Source organism: Saccopteryx bilineata, chromosome 4, assembly GCF_036850765.1.
Source record: "Saccopteryx bilineata isolate mSacBil1 chromosome 4, mSacBil1_pri_phased_curated, whole genome shotgun sequence".
NCBI lineage: Eukaryota > Metazoa > Chordata > Mammalia > Chiroptera > Emballonuridae > Saccopteryx > Saccopteryx bilineata.
In genome coordinates this window covers 88,704,005-88,728,906 of record NC_089493.1, presented here as the reverse complement: position 1 = coordinate 88,728,906, position 24,902 = coordinate 88,704,005, and the positions used below count along the sequence as shown (strand labels likewise).

General features: G+C 41.6%; 1 protein-coding gene across 1 annotated transcript in view; it reads right to left on the bottom strand.

Annotated features, from left to right (window-relative positions):
- The window catches only part of RYR3 (ryanodine receptor 3), a 626,037-nt gene that overhangs the window by 251,501 nt on the left and 349,634 nt on the right, over positions 1-24,902 (bottom strand). Inside the window, exons 18-20 of the mRNA XM_066277226.1 lie at positions 23,897-24,138; positions 13,536-13,728; positions 2,035-2,251 (exon numbers count right to left, since the gene is read on the bottom strand). Coding sequence (XP_066133323.1) covers positions 2,035-2,251; positions 13,536-13,728; positions 23,897-24,138 — 652 coding nt within the window. The remainder of the gene's footprint in view (positions 1-2,034; positions 2,252-13,535; positions 13,729-23,896; positions 24,139-24,902) is intronic.

The window sequence follows — 24,902 nt, the reverse complement described above, 5'->3', positions numbered from 1 at the left end:
CTCAAAATGGATAAAATACTTAAATGTAAGTGTAAAACCATAAACATCTTAGAAGAAAACATAGGCAGTAAGCTCTCTGACATCTCTCGCAGCAATATATTTGCCGATTTATCTCCACAGGCAAGTGAAATAAAAGACAAGATAAACAAATGGGACTATATCAAACTAAAAAGCTTTTGCACAGCTAAAGACAATAAGAACAGAATAAAAAGACAAACTACACAATGGGAGAAAACATATTTGACAATACGTACTGATAAGGGGTAAATACCAAAATTTATAAAGAACTTGTAAAACTCAACACCAGAAAGACAAACAATGCAATAAAAAAATGGGCGAAAGAAATAAATAGACACTTCTCCAAAGAGGATATAGAGATGGACAATAAGCATATAAAAAATGATCAACATCACTAATCATTAGAGAAATGCAAATTAAAACCACAATGAGATATCACCTCACACCAGTCAGAATGGCACTCATCAACAAAACAACACAGAATAAGTGCTGGCGAGGATGTGGAGTAAAGGGAACCCTCCTGCACTGCTGGTGGGAATGCAGACTGGTGCAGCCACTGTGGAAAACCGTATGGAGATTCCTCAAAAAATTAAAAATTGAACTGCCTTTTGACCCAGCTATCCACTTTTAGTAATATACCCCAAGAACACCATAGCACTGTTTCAAAAGAAAAAATGCACCCCTTATGTTTATGGCAGCATTGTTCACAATAGTGAATGAAGATCTGGAAATAGCCCAAGTGTCTGTCAGTGGATGAGTGGATTAAAAAGATTTGGTACATATATGCTATGGAATACTACTCAGCCATAAGAATTGATGACATCAGATCATTTACAACAACATGGATGAACCTTGATAACATTATACTGAGTGAAATAAGTAAATCAGAAAAAACTAAGAACTATATGATTCCATACATAGATGGGACATAAAAATGAGACTCAGAGACATGGACAAGAGTGTGGGGGTTACAGGGGGGGGGAGGAGGTGAAGAAGGGTGGGGAGGGGAGGGACACAAAGAAAACAAGACAGAAGGTGACGGAAGACAATTGGACTTTGGGTGAGGGGTATGCAACATAATCAAATGTCAAAATAATCTGGAGATGTTTTCTTTAAACATATGTAATATGATTTATCAATGTCATCCCATTAAAATTAATAATAATAAAAAAAAGGAAATGTGAAAAAACAACAAAACCCAGGCTTGCCTGGTCAAGGCACATATGGGAGTTAATGGTTCCTGCTCCTCCCCCCTCTTCTCTGTCTCTCTATCCTTCCCCTCTCCAAAATGAATAAATAAAAAATAAAAATGAAAAAAATATATAGACCTTGAAAAAAATATATGTCACTTGATCAGAGCTTTTAAAGCCCTCCTCTCTAACCCACTTCTTTCAGTTTTATTTCCAACTATTCTTCTACATGTTCCTCTTCCTCCAAGTGCCCAGCCTCATGAGAAGATTCATTACCACCTGTCCCTGCTTTGTGTTTTTACTGCTAGGCCCTTAATTATCCCATTCCTGTTACTTCACCCCTCACTACCCCTCATCACTCTCCCTCATTTAAGCTTATTGAAGGCCCTCACTGAATTCTATCCTCGTTACGCAGACTTCTAGAACCATTCTAACCACAAGGGTGTCTTTAGCATTTACTGCAGCATATTCTTCGTTTTGCTTTTACCACACTTTAGACTTTAAAAAGTGATACATTCACTTTTCACCTCTTATACTTGGTTGTGAATTCCCAGATAATACGGAAATAGTTCTGCCTGTTCTTCACAGAGCCTAATACAGTGCCTTGTATGCACGTAGCTAGTGCTGAACTTGTCCATTGGTTGAGAAATCCTTAAAGAGCTCAATCTACGCATATGGTGGAAACATGAAGACTAACAGTTGTTCATATTATGTGACAAACCTATAGAATGGATGGTAAGAATGGTTCAGAGATAACAGAGAAAGAAGGATGTAGCCCTATTACTTCCTCCACATGGGCTGCTGCCTGTTGGTGACTTGACCTTACCTGACTGGTGTCGATTGGGCACGGGATGAAGGAGGCTTGGGAGAGGAACTGGGTGGTCCCCAACAGGTCTCTAATGCCTTCTGCATCACGTTTATATTCTTTGACTGGCTCCAATCTCATCTTTTCTTTGGGAAGTAAGGCTTCGTAGCAAGGGGCATAGCCAGAGGGAGGCAGAAACTTAAATTCTCCGTGACGTCCACCCATCAGGAAGCGTACTCTGTGTCATTTGGAGAGACCAGGAAGAGAGAGGTTAAAAAATATCCCAGCCCAAATAGGTGAAAGTCAAGATCAGTTTTCCTCCCCCCGAATTACTCTGCTGGGAAGTAACTAATTCAGGCTTAGTGCAGCAAACACCCTGAAGGAGGAGACAAAGCAGTGGCGAGGCGGGAGAACCAAGCGTGAGCCTCAGGCGACCGTGTCAGTCAAGTTCCTAAATGTTCATTTGAATGTTAATATCACTAAATAAAAAAAAAAGATACTTACTCTAGTAGATCATTACTATATATATCATTACTAGAGTATTAAAAAGAATACCAGTGATGATGATGATTTATTCTCTAAAAATAACATGGGAATTAGAGCATGAGAACTTTAAGTCTTTTAATCTGAGGAAGATTACTCATACATCAATTAAAGGAAGCACTATATAACTATCTGAGGAAAATAGGAAATTCTTCTTTTAAGGTGCAAGCAAAAGATTTAGTTAACACCAGAAGCTAACCACAAGTGGTACACATGCCAGGTGATAGTAATAGAAATGATACACGACAGAGACTGCAGTTCTCCAAAGCAGCCATCTGAGGGCGACTGTGAGGCAGCGTCAGCAGGTGGCCACTGGCACAGGGGGTTGAACCGGAACAAGGTGTTTGCTTATTAGGGTCCCAGTGCTTTTCTCAGGGGCACCACCATCCTGCTGGCCTTTAAGCCTAAAACCCTGGCCCATTTCATCAGTGCCTGGAGGGTCCTCCCAAGGAAGGGGAAAGGACACTTGTGGGCGCATAATAATGGCAGGCTATCATCACAATGCCCTGAAGTCTTTCAGTACTTTAACTCTGCATTCTGGCTGAATTTCAGCCTCAGATCTGTAGGTGAGGTTACAATCAGGGTTGGACCCAGGCTCTCCCCTGCAAGGAGGAGAGGGTGAAAGGGAACCACATGTTCCTAGGTTAGTAAATAGAAATACAGCTTTTCCAAATCAACTGCCACCACATTAAATTGACAAGGAAATATGACTGAAGTTTTAAGTAATTAAGTCATAACAAGGTACACAGCCCTGCAGGGTCAACAGTAATTTCACAATGAAAAAATCAGTACATACACATAGCATCTGCACACAAGATTCGCTCCCTCTACTTAACAACCATTTACTAAGCCCATATGACTTACAATGTTTTCTGCACTGAAAAAAAAATATAGTAGGCACCCAAGTAGACACACAGGCCTACTCTATGATTGGGAGATATCTGATGAAGGAATAAAGAGGAAGATGTAAAATAACTCAGGGAAGGGGTCTGCTTCTAGATTGCAGTTAAGGAAGGCCTCTCTGAGGAGGAGACACAAGGGTTAACCCCAAGAGATAGGGGAAGCCAATGAGTTCAAAATCTGGAGGAAGAGCATTCCAGGCAGAGAAACATGTGCAAAGGCCCTGAGGTAGGGCAAGCCTGGGAGGAGGTGGTGTGGTGAGAACAGAGAGAGCCCATGGGGCAGGAGAGGAGGTGGGAGGTGGCACGGCTAGATCAGGCAGGGTCTGTGAGCCAGTGCAAGGAGTTGAGATTTTCTTCCAGGCAGGAAGCTTCTGAGGGACTTTAAGAATATCAGATCTTCATGTTGCTCTATGTAGACAGAGCTGGAGAGCAATTAGGAGGCCAGTGCAGGCACCTGACACCCATCTAGTTCCAGTGAGAGATGAGGGTAGGTTGGACCAAGGTGATGATGGGCAACATGGAAAGCAGCAGCCAGATCCCACTTTGGGGGTGGGATTAGGAAGGTTAGGAATTGATGATGGAGAGGACACGAGCATGAAGCGAGAGGAGGTAAATGGAAGAAGGACTATGATCTGCAAAGCTCTCACAGCAATACTCTCCAGTAGGCATCACTTCCTTTAACTGAAATATTCTGGAGGGCAGATCTGCCAGAGTCTGTGTTAGCTGAGTAACCGTGACGATGGAAATAGACTGATTATGAAAATGGAAAATAAAAATCTCCCCAAGTGAAAGCTATTAAGGTTTTTTTCCTTTCCATACAAACAGAAATTCTTTATCCAAACAGCATTTTATAAAAGTGCTGTTTCAAAATTAATTATAGAAATATGAAACCTCCCACTCTCCCATTTTAAAGTACTCAACAACTGTGATATAGAATTAGAACCACAATTATCCCTTGTGAATGTTCCTACATTAAATGTTATGCAATAGGGCATGATCCACATATATTAAGAATATGAACAATGACATTAAAACAAAATTGAGTCATTAGCCTGCAATGTTACTAATTTAGTGAACCTTCAGGAAATAATGACTAAGCCTTGAAACCATTTGTTGAGAACTTCCCAATTCAACTGCAGCATAACAGATTGTGTTACTGACATGTTGAAACTACGGGATAAAATTGGATCTTTTTTGAGCAAAGAATGAGTGTGGGACATTTTTCTGCATTTCTCTCCTCATCGAGCATACTTCCTGCAGGAAGCTGAACTAGGAGTCTGCACAGCATATGTATTGTGTTCCTCACCGTGAACAGGTCCCAAGAACAAGCTGAGGACATCCTATGAGGACTGCTAGATGGACTTAATTATTCATGAGTTCTCTTTCCAGTTCTGTTTAGTTTTACAATTTCTCTTACATGTTAACATCAGTTGTCTTCTTCTGGACAGATGACAGACCAAGATAGGTTGGAGCTCCATGTAGCACTTAAAGAGAACAATGCTTTCTGTTTGTATGTCCAGTTACTAAAAGGAGAGTGACACTTAAGATAAATCTTATTCTTATGTACTGTAATGGCCACCCAAACTGTAAAATGAAAAAATAACATTGCCAGTAATCAGTGTTTACTGTGTGCTGAAGCCTCGCCTTCAAACGCCATGATGCTGTGCTTCAGTGGGTAGAAAGAACAGTCCTGGGTTGCTTCCAAAGCCCCCGTCAGAAAGGAGCCCTGACTCCCCTGCGGGTGGGGCCAGACAGCAGCTGGTACCAGGCACGTCCAGTGTCAGTGGCTCCTTCCCTCACTGCCCACGAGGAGGGGTTCGGGCTCCCACAAACCGCTGCCACTATCAGTGGTCCTCCTCTTTACTCTCTCAGGGAGATCCAGACTGACCAGGCCAAAGGGAAGAACTACAGATAAAACAAAGGTGTGAAGGGACCGATCAAAGGAAAGAAATGAAATGGCTGAAATCCACTTTATTTGGGAATATAAAAATGGTAACCCCTCTGTCTCAGTTTCAGCAGAGCTCACAAAGGCAGATAATTCAGTGAATGACAGTTCTTTTCACATCCTGAATTTGGTGCTAGATAAATTATGAAGGAGCTCCCAAAATATTGCAAACCCAGTTCTATCAGCTTTAGCCCACTGTGCACCTGCACAGGGATAAGAAAAGTAAAGAATTCATGTGGGGAAAACAGTCAGGGAGGAAGAAAGGGGCCATCTCTCACCCGAAGTGGGAGGATGAGGGCTTCAAGGAAGTACCCAGAAGCTTCATGATTGGCCCCATGAAGATGTATTTGCCTGGTGATGGTGGGGAGGGGCACTTTATAGGAAAGAGGGAGAGAGAAGATGGGCCAAGGACTATGCTTCTGGAAGACTAGATAGAGAATCCACAAATGCGCCTGCTGTCAGCCATCTCCAGAAAGGCAAATGACTGAGTAGAGATGCCCAGAAAAATATAGAGGGAGGTTTGGAGTCAGCTTGAGAGGGAGCCAGCCAGCACAAATGACAAAGCTTATGTCAAAGAATCTACACTCAAGAGGCTCCCTGCCCGAGGGTCTTCAAGAAAACTACAGAAGGGCTCAGAAGAGAAAGAGGCAGCTATTGTACAACTGCCACCCAAAGGTCTGATGCCACATGACAGCTGTGTCAGCTTCATAGAATGTGCCCTTCCCCAAGTCCCCTGCTCCACTGGGCTCAACTCTAGAGGGTTTGAGTCAGGGGCTGGCTAACCGGGAAGGGGCCACACCAACAGGGACAAGAGACTGACCTCAAATAGTTGGCCAGGTGGGGGAGGGTTTAAACATCAACTGGGTACAAATCTGGAGTTTTTATGTTCAAATACATGGAACTTTTAAATAATTGACATGATTGTTCTTGTTCTTAAAAGGTGTTATAGGGCTACAGAACCTGCCCAGGGACTTCTCCAGAAGTCTAGAGCATGGATTTGAAGGGGTCAAAGGAGAAACAACAGTTACACCTGCCTAGTCTACTCCTTTCAATAAATCTGTTGGCTAGCACTTAGTGGTTATCGCTAAAGTCCTTTGCCTCATTCATAAATGAGGAGTTTCCAAGTAGAATGCCTCTCTTCTCTAGGTGTATCTTCCTTGATCCAAGGTTCCATTGAATCTCCCAGCATTACAAAAAAAGGTTAAACTTTCTTTGAAAAAAGATCATTTAAGAATAGAGTTCTTAATTAAAATTAGTTCTTTTTTCTCCTTGGATTTTTCTCTACATTAATAGAATTCATAAATCAATTTAATCTCTTCCACTAAAGCACTTGTATCATCTTCTGGGGTCCTTCCAATCACTCAGACATTCCATCAGCTCTCAAAGAAGGTTTTTTCCTTCCTAAAGTGATTACAGTGAGCAATTGTGTCCTTAGATTCCTCCACCTCAGAATGAGCAATAGCTTCAGTAACAGCCACCTGGGAGTACTGAAGTTTCAGGATGCATGGAGGAATTTTCTATTTACTTGACTGCTTTTGAAAACAGACAAACTGTATTGAAAAATCCTCACTAGCATTTTCATCTTCTGAGAGCTGTACATTTTTGCTTGCCAGTTTGCAGACGACACAAGAATACCTATTGCAAAGTTAGAGATTTGAAAGACTGACCCATGAATAAAAACACACAGTATAAATCAAAGCTTTCCTGTGCTCACAAAGGACTAGGTTCCCTTATCCACAGCTTACTAGCAAACATGTGAAGTCACTTTAATCTTCGTTACTAAATGTTTCATTACTCTTCTCTGCTACTGAGTCCCTCCCAGAGAGTTCGGATGGTGTCCCAAAAAACAAAAGGATAAAGAATTAGCCAGCTTTTACTGACCTGAATTCAATTCATAAGTCATGATTCATAATCGCATTTCTAGTCCGTATCTCTAAGATGAAAGGACTACCTGAGTTATGTACGTTCCCACATTCATATTTCTTTCTGGCCAGTGTTTGCTGAAAGTCCAAGGCAATCCAGCCAGTGCTCATCATGTTCTTCACCAAGTATATTTATCTCAGCAATAATTTCCACAGCATTGAGCACAGCAAGCTGGAAATAGCTAAGCTGCTGGTTACCTGAATTTTAGCCAAGTCTGGTAGACACCAACGGAAAACAAACGGCAACTGCAAACACCAACACCTTTGGATATTGTTGTTTTTATAAATTAGCAAGAGCTGGTAAAGAGTTATATAAGATGATAAAATAACCTATGGGGAGTTTAACGATAGATATAATATATATATTCTACTACAGCAATGATTTTCAACCCTTTTCATCTATCTCACGACACACAAACTAATTACTTTAAAATTCTGCACACACACAAAATAGATTTTTTGCTGATCTGACAAAAGATAGGTATAATTTTAATTCATTCACTCCAGATGGCTATTGTTGTGTTGGCTGTTGTCATTTTTTTAAAATTGAAAATCTAAGGCAAAAGAAGTCAGTGCCCCTGGTTAAGCAGTCAGGTAATGCATGTTTTAAAAATTCGCGCGGCACACCAGTTGAAAATTGCTGTGCTACAGCAACTAACTCATCAATTTTTCTGCAAAACAAAATGTAGCGCCCGAATTTCACTATATACTCAGTTTCTGTGTCATGCTGTCCAGGTGGTTCATCTCATGATGTCATTTTGTAACATGAGACCACCTTTTAATAAGAGCATTCGAGCATCTAAGTAGTACAACCTTTTGGGTGGGCTCCAAGGTATGCATGCTTCATCCCAAATTCTGTTCTATAATTAATGGGGCTGTTACATTGAAGCCCTGCTACAATAATCGTATCAGCCATCAATCACACTGAGAAGAAAACTCAGAAGGCATACTCATAATAGTTCAAAGAGAGTACACATTGATTTGTGGATTTCATTAGTAATTACTCATGCTACTTTTGACTTCACTGTGGGGAAATTTAATTGGAAAAGATTTTTGCTCTTCAATGACTGCCGGCAGGGACATCCTAATCAGGTATTATTAGCAACATAGTTTGTAATTATAAAATAATGTGGGGGTCACCCAGACAAGACTACAACCTCAGTGAAGACCACTAAAGAGGACAAAATGAGACATCTGGTTTAGAAGCTATACAGAAGTTAAAAGTGAAGAAATTTCTAAATAATTCTATGATAAAAGAAAAATCTTTCTCTCAACTGGCATAACCTTGCACCTTATTGGGAGAGACACTATATAGCAGGCAAATATTCTACTATATTGAGCAAAAATAATTTCTTTTTAATTTTATTATTAAATATATTTATTTTCAATAAGATACTTTAGCCTGATCAGGCTGTGGTGCAGTGGACAGAGCATCGGACTGGGACGTGGAGGACCCAGGTTGGAAACCTCAAGGTCGCTGGCTTGACCATGGCATCCTAGACGTGACCCCATAGTTACTAGCTTGACCTCAAAGGTCGCTGGCTTGAAGCCCAAGGTCGCTGGCTTGAGCAGGGGGTCACTCACTCTGCTATAGCCCCCCAGTCAAGGCACATATGAGAAAGCAATCAATGAACAACTAAGGCGCCGTAACAAAGAATTGATGCTTCTCATCTCTCTCCCTTTCTGTCTATCCCTATCTGCCCCTCTCACTGACTCTGTCTCTGTCAAAAAAAAAAAAAAAAAAGATACTTTATCTTGGGATTAAGATCCTGGTTTCTCTTTCTAGCCCTTTTCACAACTAAACTAAAGCAGTAGAGAGGGGAACTGCTGGGTTTCAATACCAAATCATATTTTACTAGTGATGTAAAAATTAGTATTAGTACATCAATCCCTTTTGCTTGTAAGTGAAAATACACCAACAGGACCAGCACTGACCCTGACCAGTGGCCCTGTGTGATGGACTTGACACACTTCAGCACAATGTATTTCCCAAGTATTCAGGCCAACTGATCCCATCTTTCCTCAGATCATATCATATTCTGAGAACCAAAGAGAGGAGTATTGCAGAGGTGATATTTTCTTGACAGAAAGAAGGCTTGGGAGACATCAAGACTCCGGTATTGTTCTTTAGCTTGTTCAGTTGCAATAAGCAAGAAGCTCTCATATCTAAGGTGTTAAATTTTCAGGCCAACACATTTGGGTGTTCAGTTTCTCACAGCCGTTGTGCCTTATCAGTGGGTGAGACGTCTCACTTTTCCTCCTTTGGGGACTTTGCTTCTCTTTCACCTGTGCACTGGGAAGGCCGCATGATCTGCTCTCCGAGAACAAGATGCTAGACAGGCCTTCTACAGTGGATATCCATCAGACACCTATTTCTTCACCTGCTTAGCTGCAGTTCTTTGCCAAGAGAAAAAAATTTTAAAATTCCCACCAAAATAAAGACAAACAAAAAATATCACACACTCAAAATTCCTATATTATCATAGCTCTGAAGGAGATTAGATGGATGAGTTGATGATTAAAAATCATTATGCAACATGCAAGACTGGATGTACTATTCTCCAAACACAGAACACTTGGGAGAGTCCATTTGTCAGTAGACTGGCAAAGACCCCTCTGGAGAGATTTGGCTTATAGCAAAGTACTTCTCTCAGATGAGAAGTAAAGCCCAGTGAGTTGGACATGGTGAAAACAAAGAAGGGAGAGGCACTGGTGCTGGGTGACCAAGACCATTAATGACCCAGACAAATGTGGTCCTGGGAACTCACTGCTCAGAGCGAGCAGTTTCTCCAGAAGAAGGCACTGAGTCAACCGGTGCTGGTAAATTGTATTTAGGTTTCTATTCATTTTCTTCATTCTTGGGGAATGGAGTGTGGGAGGTGTGGGCTTACACTGATTTCCTCCCAACTGCCAGAGGGTCTTTGTCTAATCAGTTTCCTTGTGCTTATAGTGCCCTTGTCTTTCAATAATGTCCCTCTTTGTTTCCTACATGCTCCGAATGGATACCAGTGAGGAATGCTAGGTCACACCACACTTACAGATGGAGAATGGGTAAAATTCTCATGGAAATATGATCCACACAGAGAGACACAGGTAAAGAACTCATCTTTTTAGAATACAGTCTTTGGGGCTAATGTATGATTCTCTGGCTGGAATATGTGACTAAGTTTACAAACCTAGTAGAGTTTTACTATAGTGGTTCTCCACTTCTTAAAAGAATCACCAGCAATGACAATGTTTCACTTCAATATATTATATCCACCCACATGAGTATGCTTATAAATATGCATGTGTGGGTTTGTGGGTGTGTACATATACTGTGTCACTCAGTATGCTTGCAAACATACATTACTGTGTATGTGCATATCTGTGTATCTGTGTCAAATTCTAAAGGTTGAATATCATTTCCAAAGGGTAATTATTTATTCCTAGTTCATTGAATTGAAATAGAACAGAATTTTTATCATTCATGAGAAAATGTGTGAACATGCCTTGGCTCATCAATCTCCAGGAGGCGCTGAGACCTATTACAGTGGTGTCACTTTGGAAATCCCATCACTTGGGTACTTGGAGTTCTGAGATGATATTTTTGTGGCCCCAGCTCTAGCTCTGCTCTCCACAACTCTCCTCCTCACATGGCCCCTTCCAAAGGTTTCCATGAAAACCAGAGTCACCCTCACTGTACTCTCATTTCCCACTTAATTGGTTGTGATCTCCTTACAAGGCTGGGAGAAAGAAAGGCTAAGAAATTTTGGGGAAAAAAGAGTTACAATGGAATCCTGCCTCTCAAATGTTAAAATGTGTTTTTAGACTAAAGTAATTAATATAGTGTCCAAATGGTACAATGGAAGCAGAACCATGAACACAATAGTTAGCAAAAGTATGCAGAAAATCAGAATGCACTATCCAAGAACAATGTAATGTAAAGATATTGAGCTTTACAAATAAAAAGATAATATGATTATCTCTGGGTGGTACAATTAGGGATTCTTGCTATTTTCTTTGATTTACATTACTTTTGTAAAAGGGGTTAAAAATATATAGAAAAATTAAGTGTCTAAAAGTAAATAAAAACTGAGAAAAATATTTGAAAACAATTAGACAATTTAACAGCCTTAATATAAAAAAAACTTGCACAAAAAAATTAATACCAGAAAACAAAGTTAACAAAGATATTGGGTTAAAATAATACATAAAAACAATAAGCATAGCCCTGGCCAGTTGGCTCAGCGGTGGAGCGTCGGCCTGGCGCGCGGGGACCTGGGTGCAATTCCCAGCCAGGACACATAGGAGAAGCGCCCATTTGCTTTTCCACCCCCCCCTCCTTCCTCTCTGTCTCTCTCTTCCCCTCCCACAGCCAAGGCTCCATTGGAGCAAAGATGGCCCGGGCGCTGGGGATGGCTCCTTGGCCTCTGCCCCAGGTGCTAGAGTGGCTCTGGTCACGGCAGAGCGACACCCCGGAGGGGCAGAGCATCGCCCCCTGGTGGGCAAAGCGTCGCCCCTGGTGGGCGTGCTGGGTGGATCCCGGTCAGGCACATGCGGGAGTCTGTCTGACTGTCTCTCCCCGTTTCCAGCTTTGGAAAAAAAAACAAAAAACAATAAGCATAAAAAAGCTTAACCACATCAATAATCAAATAGAAAATTAAGACTTTAAGATACTTTTCTTCAATTAGCAAAGATGAAAAATAACCAACAGGAAAAGTTTAAGAGTATCCAAACATATAGGTATTCCCATATGTTGTTTTAAATGATACTATAGACCTAATTTTTTTATCTGAAATTTTGGTGTAGTGTTTTAGACTTTAGAATCCTTTAATTTTTTTTCAAGAGAAGGCACATATAATATACATAAAAATATCCTCCAGCCAGGTGGGGGGCTATACCCCATAATCAGACATACTAATATTTCTACAGTTAAACATGTAAATATTCACAAGATGTGGAATAAATGAAAGACTAAAAACAACCTCATTTTTGTTGATGGAGTTTTGACACAAAATGAGTTCAGGTCAGATTTTTTGGTGAAACAAATTAAAAAATATATGTTTCTCAGAGCCTTTTAGATTTTGATATTATTGATAATAAATTCTGAACAGTTTAAACAGCCTTTTTTTTTTTTTAAAGAATTTATTCATTTTAGAGAGGAGAGAGAGAGACAGAGAAGGTGGGGGAAGAGCAGGAAGCATCAACTCTCATATGTGCCTTGACCGGGCAAGCCCAGGGTTTTGAACCGGAGACCTCAGCATTCCAGGTCGACACTTTATCCACCGCACCACTACAGGTCAGGCTCAAACAATTTGTCTGAAAATCTATTTGGCCATGTAATTATAGACTTGGACTTCAAAAAGCTCATACCTTTTGATCTATTTGTATGAGGAACTAAACAGAAGTGCAAACAAAGTTATGCTCAAGGATGTGCATAATAATTTAAAACAAATGGAATCAGCATGAAAGTTTAACAACAAAGTAATGGCTGTATTATAGGATAGCCAAATTAAAAAACATTATATGGCCATATAAATAAATCATTTGAAGGAGGATACTTACTAACTCAGGAAAAGGCTCATTAGTTATTCTCTTTTTTTTTAATGTTGATTCATCCACACTAGACTTATTGATTTTAGTGAGAGAGGAAGGGGAGAGAGAGAGAAAGAGAGAGAAAGATAGCAAGAGAAAGAGTCAGGAACAATGAACTGTTGCTGTATGTGCCCTGGCCGGGTCATTAATTATTCTTGAATGAAAAATAATCAAGACATAAAATTTCATATTTAGTGAGATGTTAATTAAAAAACATATACATATATTTGTAGAAGAAAGTACTTAAAGAAAATATAGCAAAATATTAACAGAGATTATAGTTAAATGATAGCATCATGGGTGATATTTATCATCTTATTTATAATTGTGTCTTTCAAATTTTTTATAATGAGCATGTGATGCTTTTTATACTTAGTGAAGCAATTTTCTACACTGTATTTATCTTATTCATCTTACTATTTATCTGAGGACATTCTATAATCCCTGGCAGGAGGTATGTACTCAACAAATATTAATGGAGTGAACGGCTTGGTATCATTGTTCCGCCTTCCCCCGGGGGACTCTGGCTTATGGTGCGGAAGCCTTGAGGGAGATCACCATGCTCCCCAGCTCATAGGAGTGGTGGGAGGTGGGGTAACAGCTACTCTCAATGAGATCAGGGCCAGAACTTACTTGACACCTGCTGAAAAGCTCACCACAGGGAAGAAGAGCCCATCCGTGTTGAAGTTCTCAAACATGCCCTGCACCGGCTGCCCATTGATGCGGAAAGAGATGCTGGGCACTCCAAGATCCAGGCAACAGCTTACCACGTCGTCCGACTTCAGAAGGTGCTGGTTGATGGAGGCCACGGTTCTGGGAATGCGGCCTGGAGAGCAAAGAACAAGAAAAAGGTGTGTGGGACTCTACAGAAAATGCTCCCAGGCCACCTGCAGGAGGTGAGCGGCATGATGGCAACACAGGAGGTCTTGACATGCTATTGCATTTGAGATGCAACCTGGACCTCTGAAACAGTGTGAGATGAGCAAGGAGAAGTGACTTTCTAAACTGGTGAGTGGGCAGCCCGAGACTACACAAGTCTCAGAGGAAATTCTCAAGCTGTCAGAAATGAGAACAAACAAGAACTCAACCTGCTCGGTGTGTGCTCACATTCTGGCCTGGTGTCTGAGATAACGGATATAAACTGCCTTTGCTGTTCTGGCAAGCTTATCCACTGTTTTGTCATCCCAGTAATTCATTTCTGGAGTTGCAGAAACAAAAGGAATGATAATAGCATTTATCATGGGTTATAATGTGTCGGGTACTCTTCTAAACACTCTACATGAAATAATTTATACAAAACTCACAACAACCCCACAACATTATTAGTTTCATCTGACAGACGAGGGAACTTGAGTCTCGGAATATAAGTGACTTGCCCAAGGTCATACAGTTAGTAAGAGATAGAACTAAGACCCAAGCCCAGGGAGTTTGGTTCTAGACATGGCCCTTAACTGCTACACACTACTGCCTCTTGAGTGGTATATGGCACATCAGTCATTCGTTTCACCAGAAGTGTAGAAATTATAATGATACCTTACAAACAATTCCTGACAGCATCACTATGTCCATTTTACAGATGTAGAAGCAGAGTTTCAAGTAAAATCACAGGTCCGGATAGCAGGTAAATACTTGGGCTTTGAACTCATTCCTCTGTGACTTCAAGACCTCTCCTACTCTCACCCCCATGCCATCTTATCAAAGAGCGATCGGAAAGATAAATACCTTAAGTATGGGTGAAGGTCTCTTCCACATCGTCAGGAGCCTTGAAAGCCCTCACAGAGATAGATATGGCCCCTTCAGCACTGGTTGCAGGAGCCGTCAAAGTCAAGACCAGCACAGCCATATAGCCATTACACCGTGCAGCAGAATTTGCTCAATTCTTTTAAAGAATTTTACTACCTCAGATAGTCAGAAAAACATTGTCACTTACAGTCTGTACTGGTGACTTCTTTTGTTGTTGCATATATTTATCATAGGACAATTTGTCATTTCCTGACCTAACCTAGTGAGAAATCACCTCTTGCTTCTGTCACACCATCCCATTCTGAAAGCTCTAATAGTGAATTATCATAACCACTCCCTCCATCTCCCAACAGGTTGATAGTTCTGTTGGGAAGACTACAACGAAGCGGCCGAAGTTAGGTATTAAAATGAGGATTCAGGCAGAAAAATTTATGAAATGTATCTTGTTTCTAGATTATAGCGGTAATATATGCTCATTACAGAGGTTTATCATATATATATATGTATGTGTGTATATATATATATATAAAAGTATAAATGAGGAAAAAATGTTCAATAAAAAAGGCCTCTACTCTTTCACATATGTACTTTTCACCCCAAATGGGATATTGTAGGCTTACTAACTTGTTTTAATTACTTATCAGATTATAAACATTTTATTTATAATGAAACAGTCATTAGAAACTGAATTTTAACAGCTTTATAATATATCATAAAAGCTAATCTTTAAAAATCCCTTTATGATATGTATATTAATTGTTTATAAATGTTATACATATATCTATGCTATGTAATATTTCCATCCTTAGTTTAGAACTATTTAAACTCTTGATTACTGAATGTTTTATTGTGATTCCTGTTTATTAGCGGTTACTGGTCTTCTAGTAATAGATTCTAAATTAAGTAGTGGGTTTAAAAATAGTATAAAAACTACTCTTTCCTTAATAAAAATAAAAATTAGGTGCCCCCTTCTGGTTATTTTGAGTGATTGACAAAGCCATTTTGTATATACATACCCCCTACCTTCCACAAACAGGAAGGAGGCCAAATTCTGTGCTTGGGGTTAGGGATCAAAGACAGAAGACCCAGTTCCTGCCTTTAAGAAACCCATAGTCTAGTGGGAGATAAACATTCAAATAAAGACTTCCAGTTCAGTATAAGTATTGGAATAAAAGAGATGGCTTCTAGAGGTAGAGGGTATCAAGTTGACGTGAAGAATGGAAGGTTCACTAGATAAATGAGAAGGAAAAGAGCATTCTAGACAGAATAGATGACTTTATAAAAGGAGTGTTCTGACATACAGTTAGTCCTTACTTAACATGGTGAATAGGTTCTTGGAAACTGCAACTTGAAGTGAAATGACATATAAGAAAACCAATTTTACTGAATGCGCATGTCTAAATTGTCCCAGTCTGAGTAAATGTGGGTGTGAGTGGCCTTAGATGGAAGGGCGTATGTCCAGGATGGGCCCCATCTGTGCTCTGAGCTGCCAGGATAATCTCTGGCAACCTGTGACTCTGAAATGGCATCAATGGGTTGGAAAAATCATAATCTTACTTGTTTTTATTAATCTTTTTAAAATGTATGTATAGCTCACATTTATTTCAATATTTAATATTTTAGAAGTGTTTATTTAGAAGATTGGTAATGGTTTTGTGGCCAGAAACATGCTATAGGAACTTATCTCTTGTTCACTTACTTATGTAATTAATTAATTTTTAAGTGAGAAGAGGGGAGCTAGACAGACTTCCTGCATGCTCCCCAACTAGGATCTACCCAGCAACCCCTATTTGGGGCTGATGCTCAAATCAGCTGAGCTATCCTCAGTGCCTGAAGCCAACACTTGAACCAGTGGAACCACTAGTTGTGAGAGGAGAAGAGAGAGAGTAGCAAGAGAGGGTGGGGGAGAAGCAGATGGTTGCTTCTCCTGTGAGTCCTGACTGGGGATCAAACCTGGATATCTGCATGCTGGACCAATGCTCTATCCACTGAGTCAAACTGCCAGGGTCTTACTTATTTCTTTTAAAGAGAGAGAAAGAGAGAGAGACAGACAGAGAGGGTGGGAGAGAGCTGAGAAGCATCAACTCATAGTTGCGGCACTTTAGTTGTTCATTGATTGTTTCTCATGTGTGACTTGACTGGGAGGCTCCAGCCCAGCCAGTTAGTTACCTTGGACTTCAAGCCAGCAATAATGGGATCATGTCTATGATCCCATGCTCAGGCTGGTGGCATGCACTCAAGCTGGTGACCTTGAAATTTTGAACCTGGGTCCTCAGCGTCCCAGGTAGATAGATGCTCTATCCACTGCACCACCACTGGTCAGGCTTAACTCTTATTTATTTATATCAATTAGCCTGTGGTGAAATTTACCTCACTTATCCAGTGAATCTTTCATTATTCAAGTGAGTGGTCCCATGCTGCCATGCCTATTTGATATCCACTACCTCTAGAAGTCATCTCCCTTATTCCAGTCTTTGGGATGTGGAGGGAAGCTGGAGGACCTGGAGAAACCCACACAGAGATGAGAACATGCAAACTCCACACAGCCAGTGGCCCTGGCTGAGAATAAATTTTTTCCTTTATCAATATTATGACAAAATGAAGTTGAACAAAATGATGTTATTTGAAGAACTGCTGCATCTGTAGAATGGCTAGAGATTGGTGAGGCTGAGGTATGCGCATCAATGAGGGCTTGATCAGATGTGGTAGGGGGTATAGCTGGGTCGGAACCTAGAGCCTGGTCCCCCTGTCCTGCAACAACACTTAAATTCAGTACATACTGGACAATTAGCCTGGATGACCTCAGACTCTTTCTGTAGTTCTACACCTTGTTTCATGACTGAGAATGAGAAGCTACTTCCTCATTGTAGGTCCTGCAGTAAGAATTATTCAAAACAGAGCAAATCAAAGCCAAACTTGAAGAGTGCTTCCAATTTCTCCGTTTGAAAAGATTGAGTACTCTTCGCTCCTTTTATGGAGTTTAGATATCCCAGATCCCAGAATGCTTTCTTCCTTATCATATTCAAGTCTGTCATGGAAAGAATCTATGAGATTAAATCTTAGCAAACTTTGCTATATTGTCTCATGCTTTTATGACTTCCTACTTTTCCATTAAAAAAATCAATGTTTCTGCTTCAGTTGTTTCTTTGTCAATCAGTTTAACTTCTCAAATATATCACTGTGGTCATCTGAAAAAATCCCAAGAGATTCCTGTAAATTTTGGAAAACAGGAAACTGAAAGAAATGCTAGGTTGGACAACTCCCTTTAAAAGCGTCTCGATCCTTACTGGATAAAAATGCAAATGAGAAGGACCTTTATCTTTTGGAGATCATATCCACTAGGATAAAACTGTGCTAAATTGTGACTCCAGGTCCCTTCTTCCCACACTCTCAGATTACACTCTTGCCTTCTGTGCCACTCTGAGCCTTAGCAGGCAAGATGAAGAATAGCCTTAACGGGGGATCGTCATCTCGGCAGTGCTGTGATGCCTTCAGGGGCCGAGTTCAAGCTTTATTCAGCCTTCAATGTACCACAGTTGCCCGTGACTTCCTGAGGAACAGTGGCTAGGAGAATCTCTCCTGCCTGGCTTACTTTCTTGGTTGAAAACAACAACCAGGATGAGCAATTGTGCCCTTGTTGTAAACTGCCTGCTTCTTACCTCTTTATTCTAAGAGACAGGGTGCCAAGGAGAAGTTGCTGTTGGATCATGCTCTAAGATCATCTACAGGCAAATTGAAGCCATAGTCTAGCCCAGCGGTCAGCAAACTGCAGCTTGCGAGCCACATGCAGCTCTTTTGGCCCCTTGAGTGCGGCTCTTCCACAAAATACCATGTGTGGGCGCTACCTCGATAAGGAATGTACCTATCTATGTGATTGAACTTTTAAAAATTTGGCTCTCAAAAGAAATTTCAATCGTTGTACTGTTGATATTTGCCTGTGTTGACTAATGAGTTTGCTGACCACGGGTCTAGCCTATTTTTAAAACATATAGTCACTGTTTAGATGTTTACCTGAAACCTATGTACTCTTATTGATCAATGTCACCCCATTAAATTAAATTTTCTAAATAAATTAAAAAAAGACATATACAGTAGAGAATACAGAGTTGGGACTAATATTATCTAGAAATTAAGAGAGACTGCTACTATTCACTGGATAGGAAGTATGCATTTAGCAAGTATTTACAACAATGTAATGGGAAGTCTATTTGAATAAAAATGTCCATTTCAGAGAATATTCATGATATAAAAGATCATCTGATAAAGCAGACCTAGTTTTGAAATGTGAGTAGTGTGAAGATTTTGAAACGAGAAAATGATGGAATTATGAAATTGCTTTTGTACACTGTTTTATATATCTGTTCTCATCTAGAGGAAGCAATTGCTACCCTGGTGAGGGCTTTCAAGGCTCCAAATGACTTGAAAGGGTCCTGTATCCCTCATTTAAACAAGATACTTGTCCTTCCAATTGCCCTGCCATGAGGTGGCATGGGGTGGGCTGGGGAGTGCCCTTAGAGACACGCAACCTGGGTCTGAGTTCAAATCTCCAGTCTTACCTGCCACATGAACCTGGAACGATGACTTTTACTAACAAAAATCAGCTTCTACATCTATAAAATGGGTACAGTGATGCCCACATTATGCTGTCAAGAACTGTTTGTAAGGCATGACTATTATTCCTTTGCTTTTGATGAAATGAATGTGCTATACACCACTCGAGTCAGTGGTACGTATCTGTTAAGAACCAGATTCCCTGGGCTTGAGTCTTGGTTCTGTCACTTACTAACTGTGCAACCTTGGACAAGTCACTTACCTTTGCGGACTCAATTTCCTCATCTGTCAAATGAAAATAATAATGTCAAGGGGTTATTGTGAATTTTGAATAAATTATTCCACTCAGCGTGATTAAAAGAGTGCCTGACACATTCTACCCCAAACAGATGCTATTATTATTGTTTTTGTTACTTAAATTACGAGGCTAACAGTGGATAAGCTTGCCAGAACCTTGTAGGAATATCACATCTTTTGTAACAACAGGAAGAAATAACAATCTAGAAAATCGTAGCATGGATGGCTGAGTCCAGAAAGTGATTTGAAAATCGCTGTATTGTGTTGTTAAACTCATTAAGTCACTTTATTGAATCACAGTGCTCAAAAAGAGCCACTTTCAAATATATTTAATGTATTTAACCCATTTTAGAACAATGGGCAGAAAATGCTGCAGCAAGGGAAAGCAGAGTTGTTGCAGACAGTGTTTCCAAGTTGGCGCAACTGCTTTTCAAGATACTAGGAATGCTGAGTAATCCTAGAGACCACCCACTGAGACAGGCTGGGAAGTCCCCTGGCCTCTGCTAGTGTGAAGAAAACCCTGATAGGCTTGGGCCCACTTGAAAGTCCCAGGATACTGGGAAAGGCCATTCCTAACCTAGCATTTTAAGATAAAGGAAAAAAGCCACTTTATCACTGGCTGCGCATCTTCAAATTAACCCGAGGATTTATTACTGCGATTTAGTCTATTTCGATGAGTAATGTAGGTAACTGGAAATACTGATGCTCAGCATTTCTATTGCCCCAGGCACCGCAGAGCTTGGCATTACAACATAAACACAAATACTTAGGCATTTGGAAAGCGAGGGGATACAAATACGTAAAAATGCTGGTGTTCTACATATTTCAGACCCTGTCCACATAACACCGGGGTTGGAAAGTCTGAGTCACAGTGGGGTGTGTTTCAACAGACAAGCACGTATGCTGGGATTCGTCTTAGTAGGGAGACAGGTAAAGACTCTCTTAATATAAATTTGGCTGTAGAGACAAATTATCTTGATGAGTCAGAAGTCATACTAAAACAGGAGGCATAATGCGACTCCATTTATTCACTTTTTGTTAACACTTATCTCTCAGGAATGTAGAGTCCTCTGCTCCTTCTGATTTGTAAGGGAAAAAGTTGTTGGAAGGAAAGGTAAATGTGACTTCCTCCTGCGACACTGCTCCCTAGCCAGGAACATACTCCAGCTTGCTTTGAGCCAAATTTCCCTCCAAATGCAGATCTGAAAGGCTGCACAGAGGCCATGCCAAGGGAGGGAAGTGAGGCCATGACAAGAAAAGAGCCATTCCCCCCAAAGGAAAATCACAGCAGCTGAGCTGGCTCAGGATTCAGGAAAGGGTGAGAAAGGGACAGTGTACAGCTGCTGCTTGCAAGTGAATTCATAGGCTTCCGTGGTGAAACAGACCTACGAAGGCAGCCCTCCTGCTACTCAGAGGCCAAGCTCATTGCTACTCCCAGGCCATCACATCGAAACTTCCTTCCCGTTGGGTTTTTATCCCCTTAGGATGGGGTTACTCTTTTGGTATTAAGTGAGGTGCCCAGGACTGTAGAGTTGGTCTTTGTCAGTACAGGGGCCTTACTGACAATGAGGGAAGGGTAAGTCATATTTACTGGGCATCTAGTGTGTGTCAAGAATTTCATGTCCCTTATCTCACTTGGATTCTCTAAGAGCCATATAGCACATCTTCATTGTAGGTGAGGAACTCAAGTCTCTGGAAGGTTAAGTAATTTGCTCAATGTCAAAAAACCAGTAAGTAGAGGAGCTGGGATTTTAACCCGGGCATAACTCCAACACCATGCTGTTTCTTCTTGACTTTTTCCAATGACAAAGCATTAGAAGCACTGCAATTCTTTCCAATGACTAACATCTCTACTGTGCTTTAATCAGCACATTAAAGGCCGGTCCAAGGCAGTGGCTTAATTTATGCACACATATAAGTATAAAGTTAATGGACCTGGGCATTTTTCTCTTTTTCCTCAAGTAAAAGGAGAAAAAATTGTCACAACCCTATTTCTAATCTCTCTCCCTAGCCGCCCTCCATTCCATTTTATAGCAGATAAGTTGGAGAGTCAGACAATTACCCTATTATCAGATAGTCTGAAATTTACTGCTGTCCTGGTGGGAGTCATTAACAGCTGCATCAGCTGGAGCACACGCTGACATATTTACCTGCAGTGCCTTCTGCAAGATGTACGTTCCCCGTGTGCTGATTGGAGAATTCAAATTATGCCCAGACCCAAGGAAGCTTTGTATTTTAGTGAGCATGAAAATTATAAATTTTATAGACACTAGTTTCCCCACATCTCATCAGGCACTGAAGACTGAGGGGGAAAGTCCCTGAAATGCACCTTTATTACTAAGTATGGGTCATGTTCAGAAAGCTGCCATCAGCTTCTGAAAAGCTGCGTCCCCAGCCTCCTTTCCCTATCGCCACTCATCAGAGGCACTGCTGGTGGTAACTGGAGTGGGCACAGGGACAAGGGGAGCACTGGCCACTTCTGTGCACCGTGCACTCCTGGAACAATACAAATTAGATGATGTTCAGGTCCTGAAAGCACCGAGAGCAGCCCTTTCTGGACAGACAATGAGTGCGTTCTCTGCCCCCTGACAGCTGATGGATTCACGCTGCAGATTTTACACAGGGATATGATACTAAGTGTCCTACGCCGTGCTGTCAAGTCTGGAAAAGACCGAATAATTCTTTTTCTTTGAAGATGGTTAGTTAGCTTCTCTTTGAAACAAGGGTCCAATTTGCTTACTTGAAAGGTGTAGGTGTTTCCTAGCTCCTTAACCAATCCCCATGCAGAGTTCTCTGCAGGCGGAGACTGGGATCCAGAAAGTGCTCTCGAACTGCGGTAATGAGATGTGGGAGGGAAGCAGCCGTCAGCAGGCAGTGGAGTGATCATTTTCTCAAGTCCACCCCTTTCATTCCTTTACAGATTCAATTCTACCAAACTCAGGAGTGGTGGATGTGTGCGAGCACAATGACTTTCCTCTCGAACCACTGCTCTGGAGACAACCTTCTGAGAACTTCGTGACATCTGATGACAAGCCAAACTCTACTGCCGTACAGCCAGTCACGTGGTGGCTCTAGACGGCGCTCTGAGGACAGGAAGGGAAGATGCACTCCTCCCCCCCATGAAGGCGGAACTGGGGAAGGTCAGGTGGGAGGATGAGAGAACAAGATTTCTGCTCGCTCTAACCCATCACCCTGCCGTTCAGCCTCTGCTCCGTCTGTACCACACTGCCCCTCCGACAAACAGAACATGGACAGAGTAGGGACTTTCTCTTTCTTCCCCAAAATAACCCAGGACAAATAAAAATATAAATAAGTTTATACCATTCTTAAAAGTTTAAAAATGTTCACAATTAATTTAAAACAGCAAACACACCCAAACCACATTGGGTGACTGCAAGAAGCAGGTCATCACGACCCGAGCAAGCGGTGTTAGCCTGAGAGCTAAGGGAAGAAGGAAAATGTGATGAGTTCCCAGTTACACACACACACACACACACACACACACACACACACACACACACACAAGACAAGTTTGTTGTTTAAAGACAAACTTGCCCCTCACACTGTATTTAAGGTAGAACGCGTGTCATGTTCCTTACGTAAGAGCACACAGCACAGTGCTATATGTAAAGGCCTTCTGCACGGGACGCAGCTGCAGTTTTGCAAAAGACACAGAGAAGACCCGTGTGGGCACAGCAGAGCAGGCTCCTGTGCCTGGAGGAAAGCATGAGCGTTTTGGCATTTTCACCCCAGCAGAAGCCAACTCCTCACGGAAATGCTTGGGGAAAATAATGTTTATTCTAAAAAAGGAGGCTTTGGATTCTTTTTAAAAGATTAGCATCTACTATGTGTCAGGTACAGATCCAGCCATTTCCTAAAGTGCATCATGAAGCAACATGTTGCCCTGACAGGATCATGGACTTGCACACAGATCTGTGTCTTTCCCAGGGTACCTGTGAAAAATTTAAGTAGTTCTGTGCCTCAGTTTTTACACAGAGTCAGTATTATCTACCTTAAGCGGTCACTGTAAGCATAAAACAAGAGACAAACACGGACAAAAGGTATGTAGCAGCTCACTGCCCTGTAAATAAACGCTGAGTGTTTTCCTGTCCCCATTTGCCCGAATGACTGAAATGCTCTGCAGGCAGGATGCGCAGACCCAGACCCCGAGCGGAGGAAGCGGAGTGAACTGCACAGGTCATGCAGCTGGAAGTGCCAGAGTCATGGCTTAATAGCAGGGTCGTCTCATTTTAGAGCTGATGCACTTTGCACCTAACCGTTGAATTAGTTTACACTCGAATCTGCATCATTTATAGAGGAAGTGTCCATGTCACCTTAAACAATCCAAGCCTCAGTCACCCCCAGTAAGAGATAAAGGGACAAAGCATTGGCAAGGTGCTCACCTGACCACAGGTGAAGTCCATCAAAGCCATAGGAGTACAGGTCATCACCAACGCCGTTGCCTCCCCATCCTTCTCCGCCTCCGGGGTATGGAGCGTAGCCCGAGGACGAGGCCCAGCCCACGCGCAGGTGTGTGGGCTCTGCTGTGAGGAAGGGGTCCACTTGGTCGATAATGAGCTCGAAGTACCACTTCTTGTACTGCGCGGAGCCCTCAGCGACTCCCAGGAAGATGTTTGGTCGAATACTGAAATTAAGCATAGGAAAGGTGGCATTTACTGACTCTTAAAAACAGCAAAATTGAACCAGACTGGAGGAGGCATTGACCCAGACAAACCAAGGGCAAGAGCAATTTTATGTTTTTCTTATTGTTCTAAAGTAGAAAAAGCTTTGAGCCTCCAATACTTGATCAAGTTCTTAGGAAGATGTCGGGACAACATTTATTTCATAAGATCCATACAGAGGATCTCTCTCTTGAAATGTTCCAAGGTAACAAACACTTCCTGAGTATCGGCCACAGGGAGAGATGTTGGAGACGTCATGTGGAGCTACACAATTAGAGACGCTCATTTCTTATTGTAAGGAGAAGACATGACTCGTCCCATCTTCTGGTGATTTGGTTTAATCACCCTTATTTTCATAACAGCAGCTTTGTCACCCAAACATTATTAATAGCAATGGCCTTTTGAAAGTATTAAGAAGTCAGATTAGAAATAAATCAGACAGGCCCTGGCTAGTTGGCTCAGTGGTAGAGTGTCGGCCAGGCATGTGGAAGTCCTGGGTTTGGTTACCAGTCAGGGCACACAGGAGAAGTGCCCACATGCTTCTCCACCCTTCCCTCTCTCCTCCCTCTCTCTCTCTTCCCCTCCTGCAGCCAAGCCTCCATTTGAGCAAAGTTGGCCTGGGTGCTGAGGATGGCTCCACAGCCTCCACCTCAGGCTCTAGAATGGCTCTGGCCACAACGAAGCAACACCTTAGATGGGCAGAGTATTGCCCCTGGTGGGCATACTG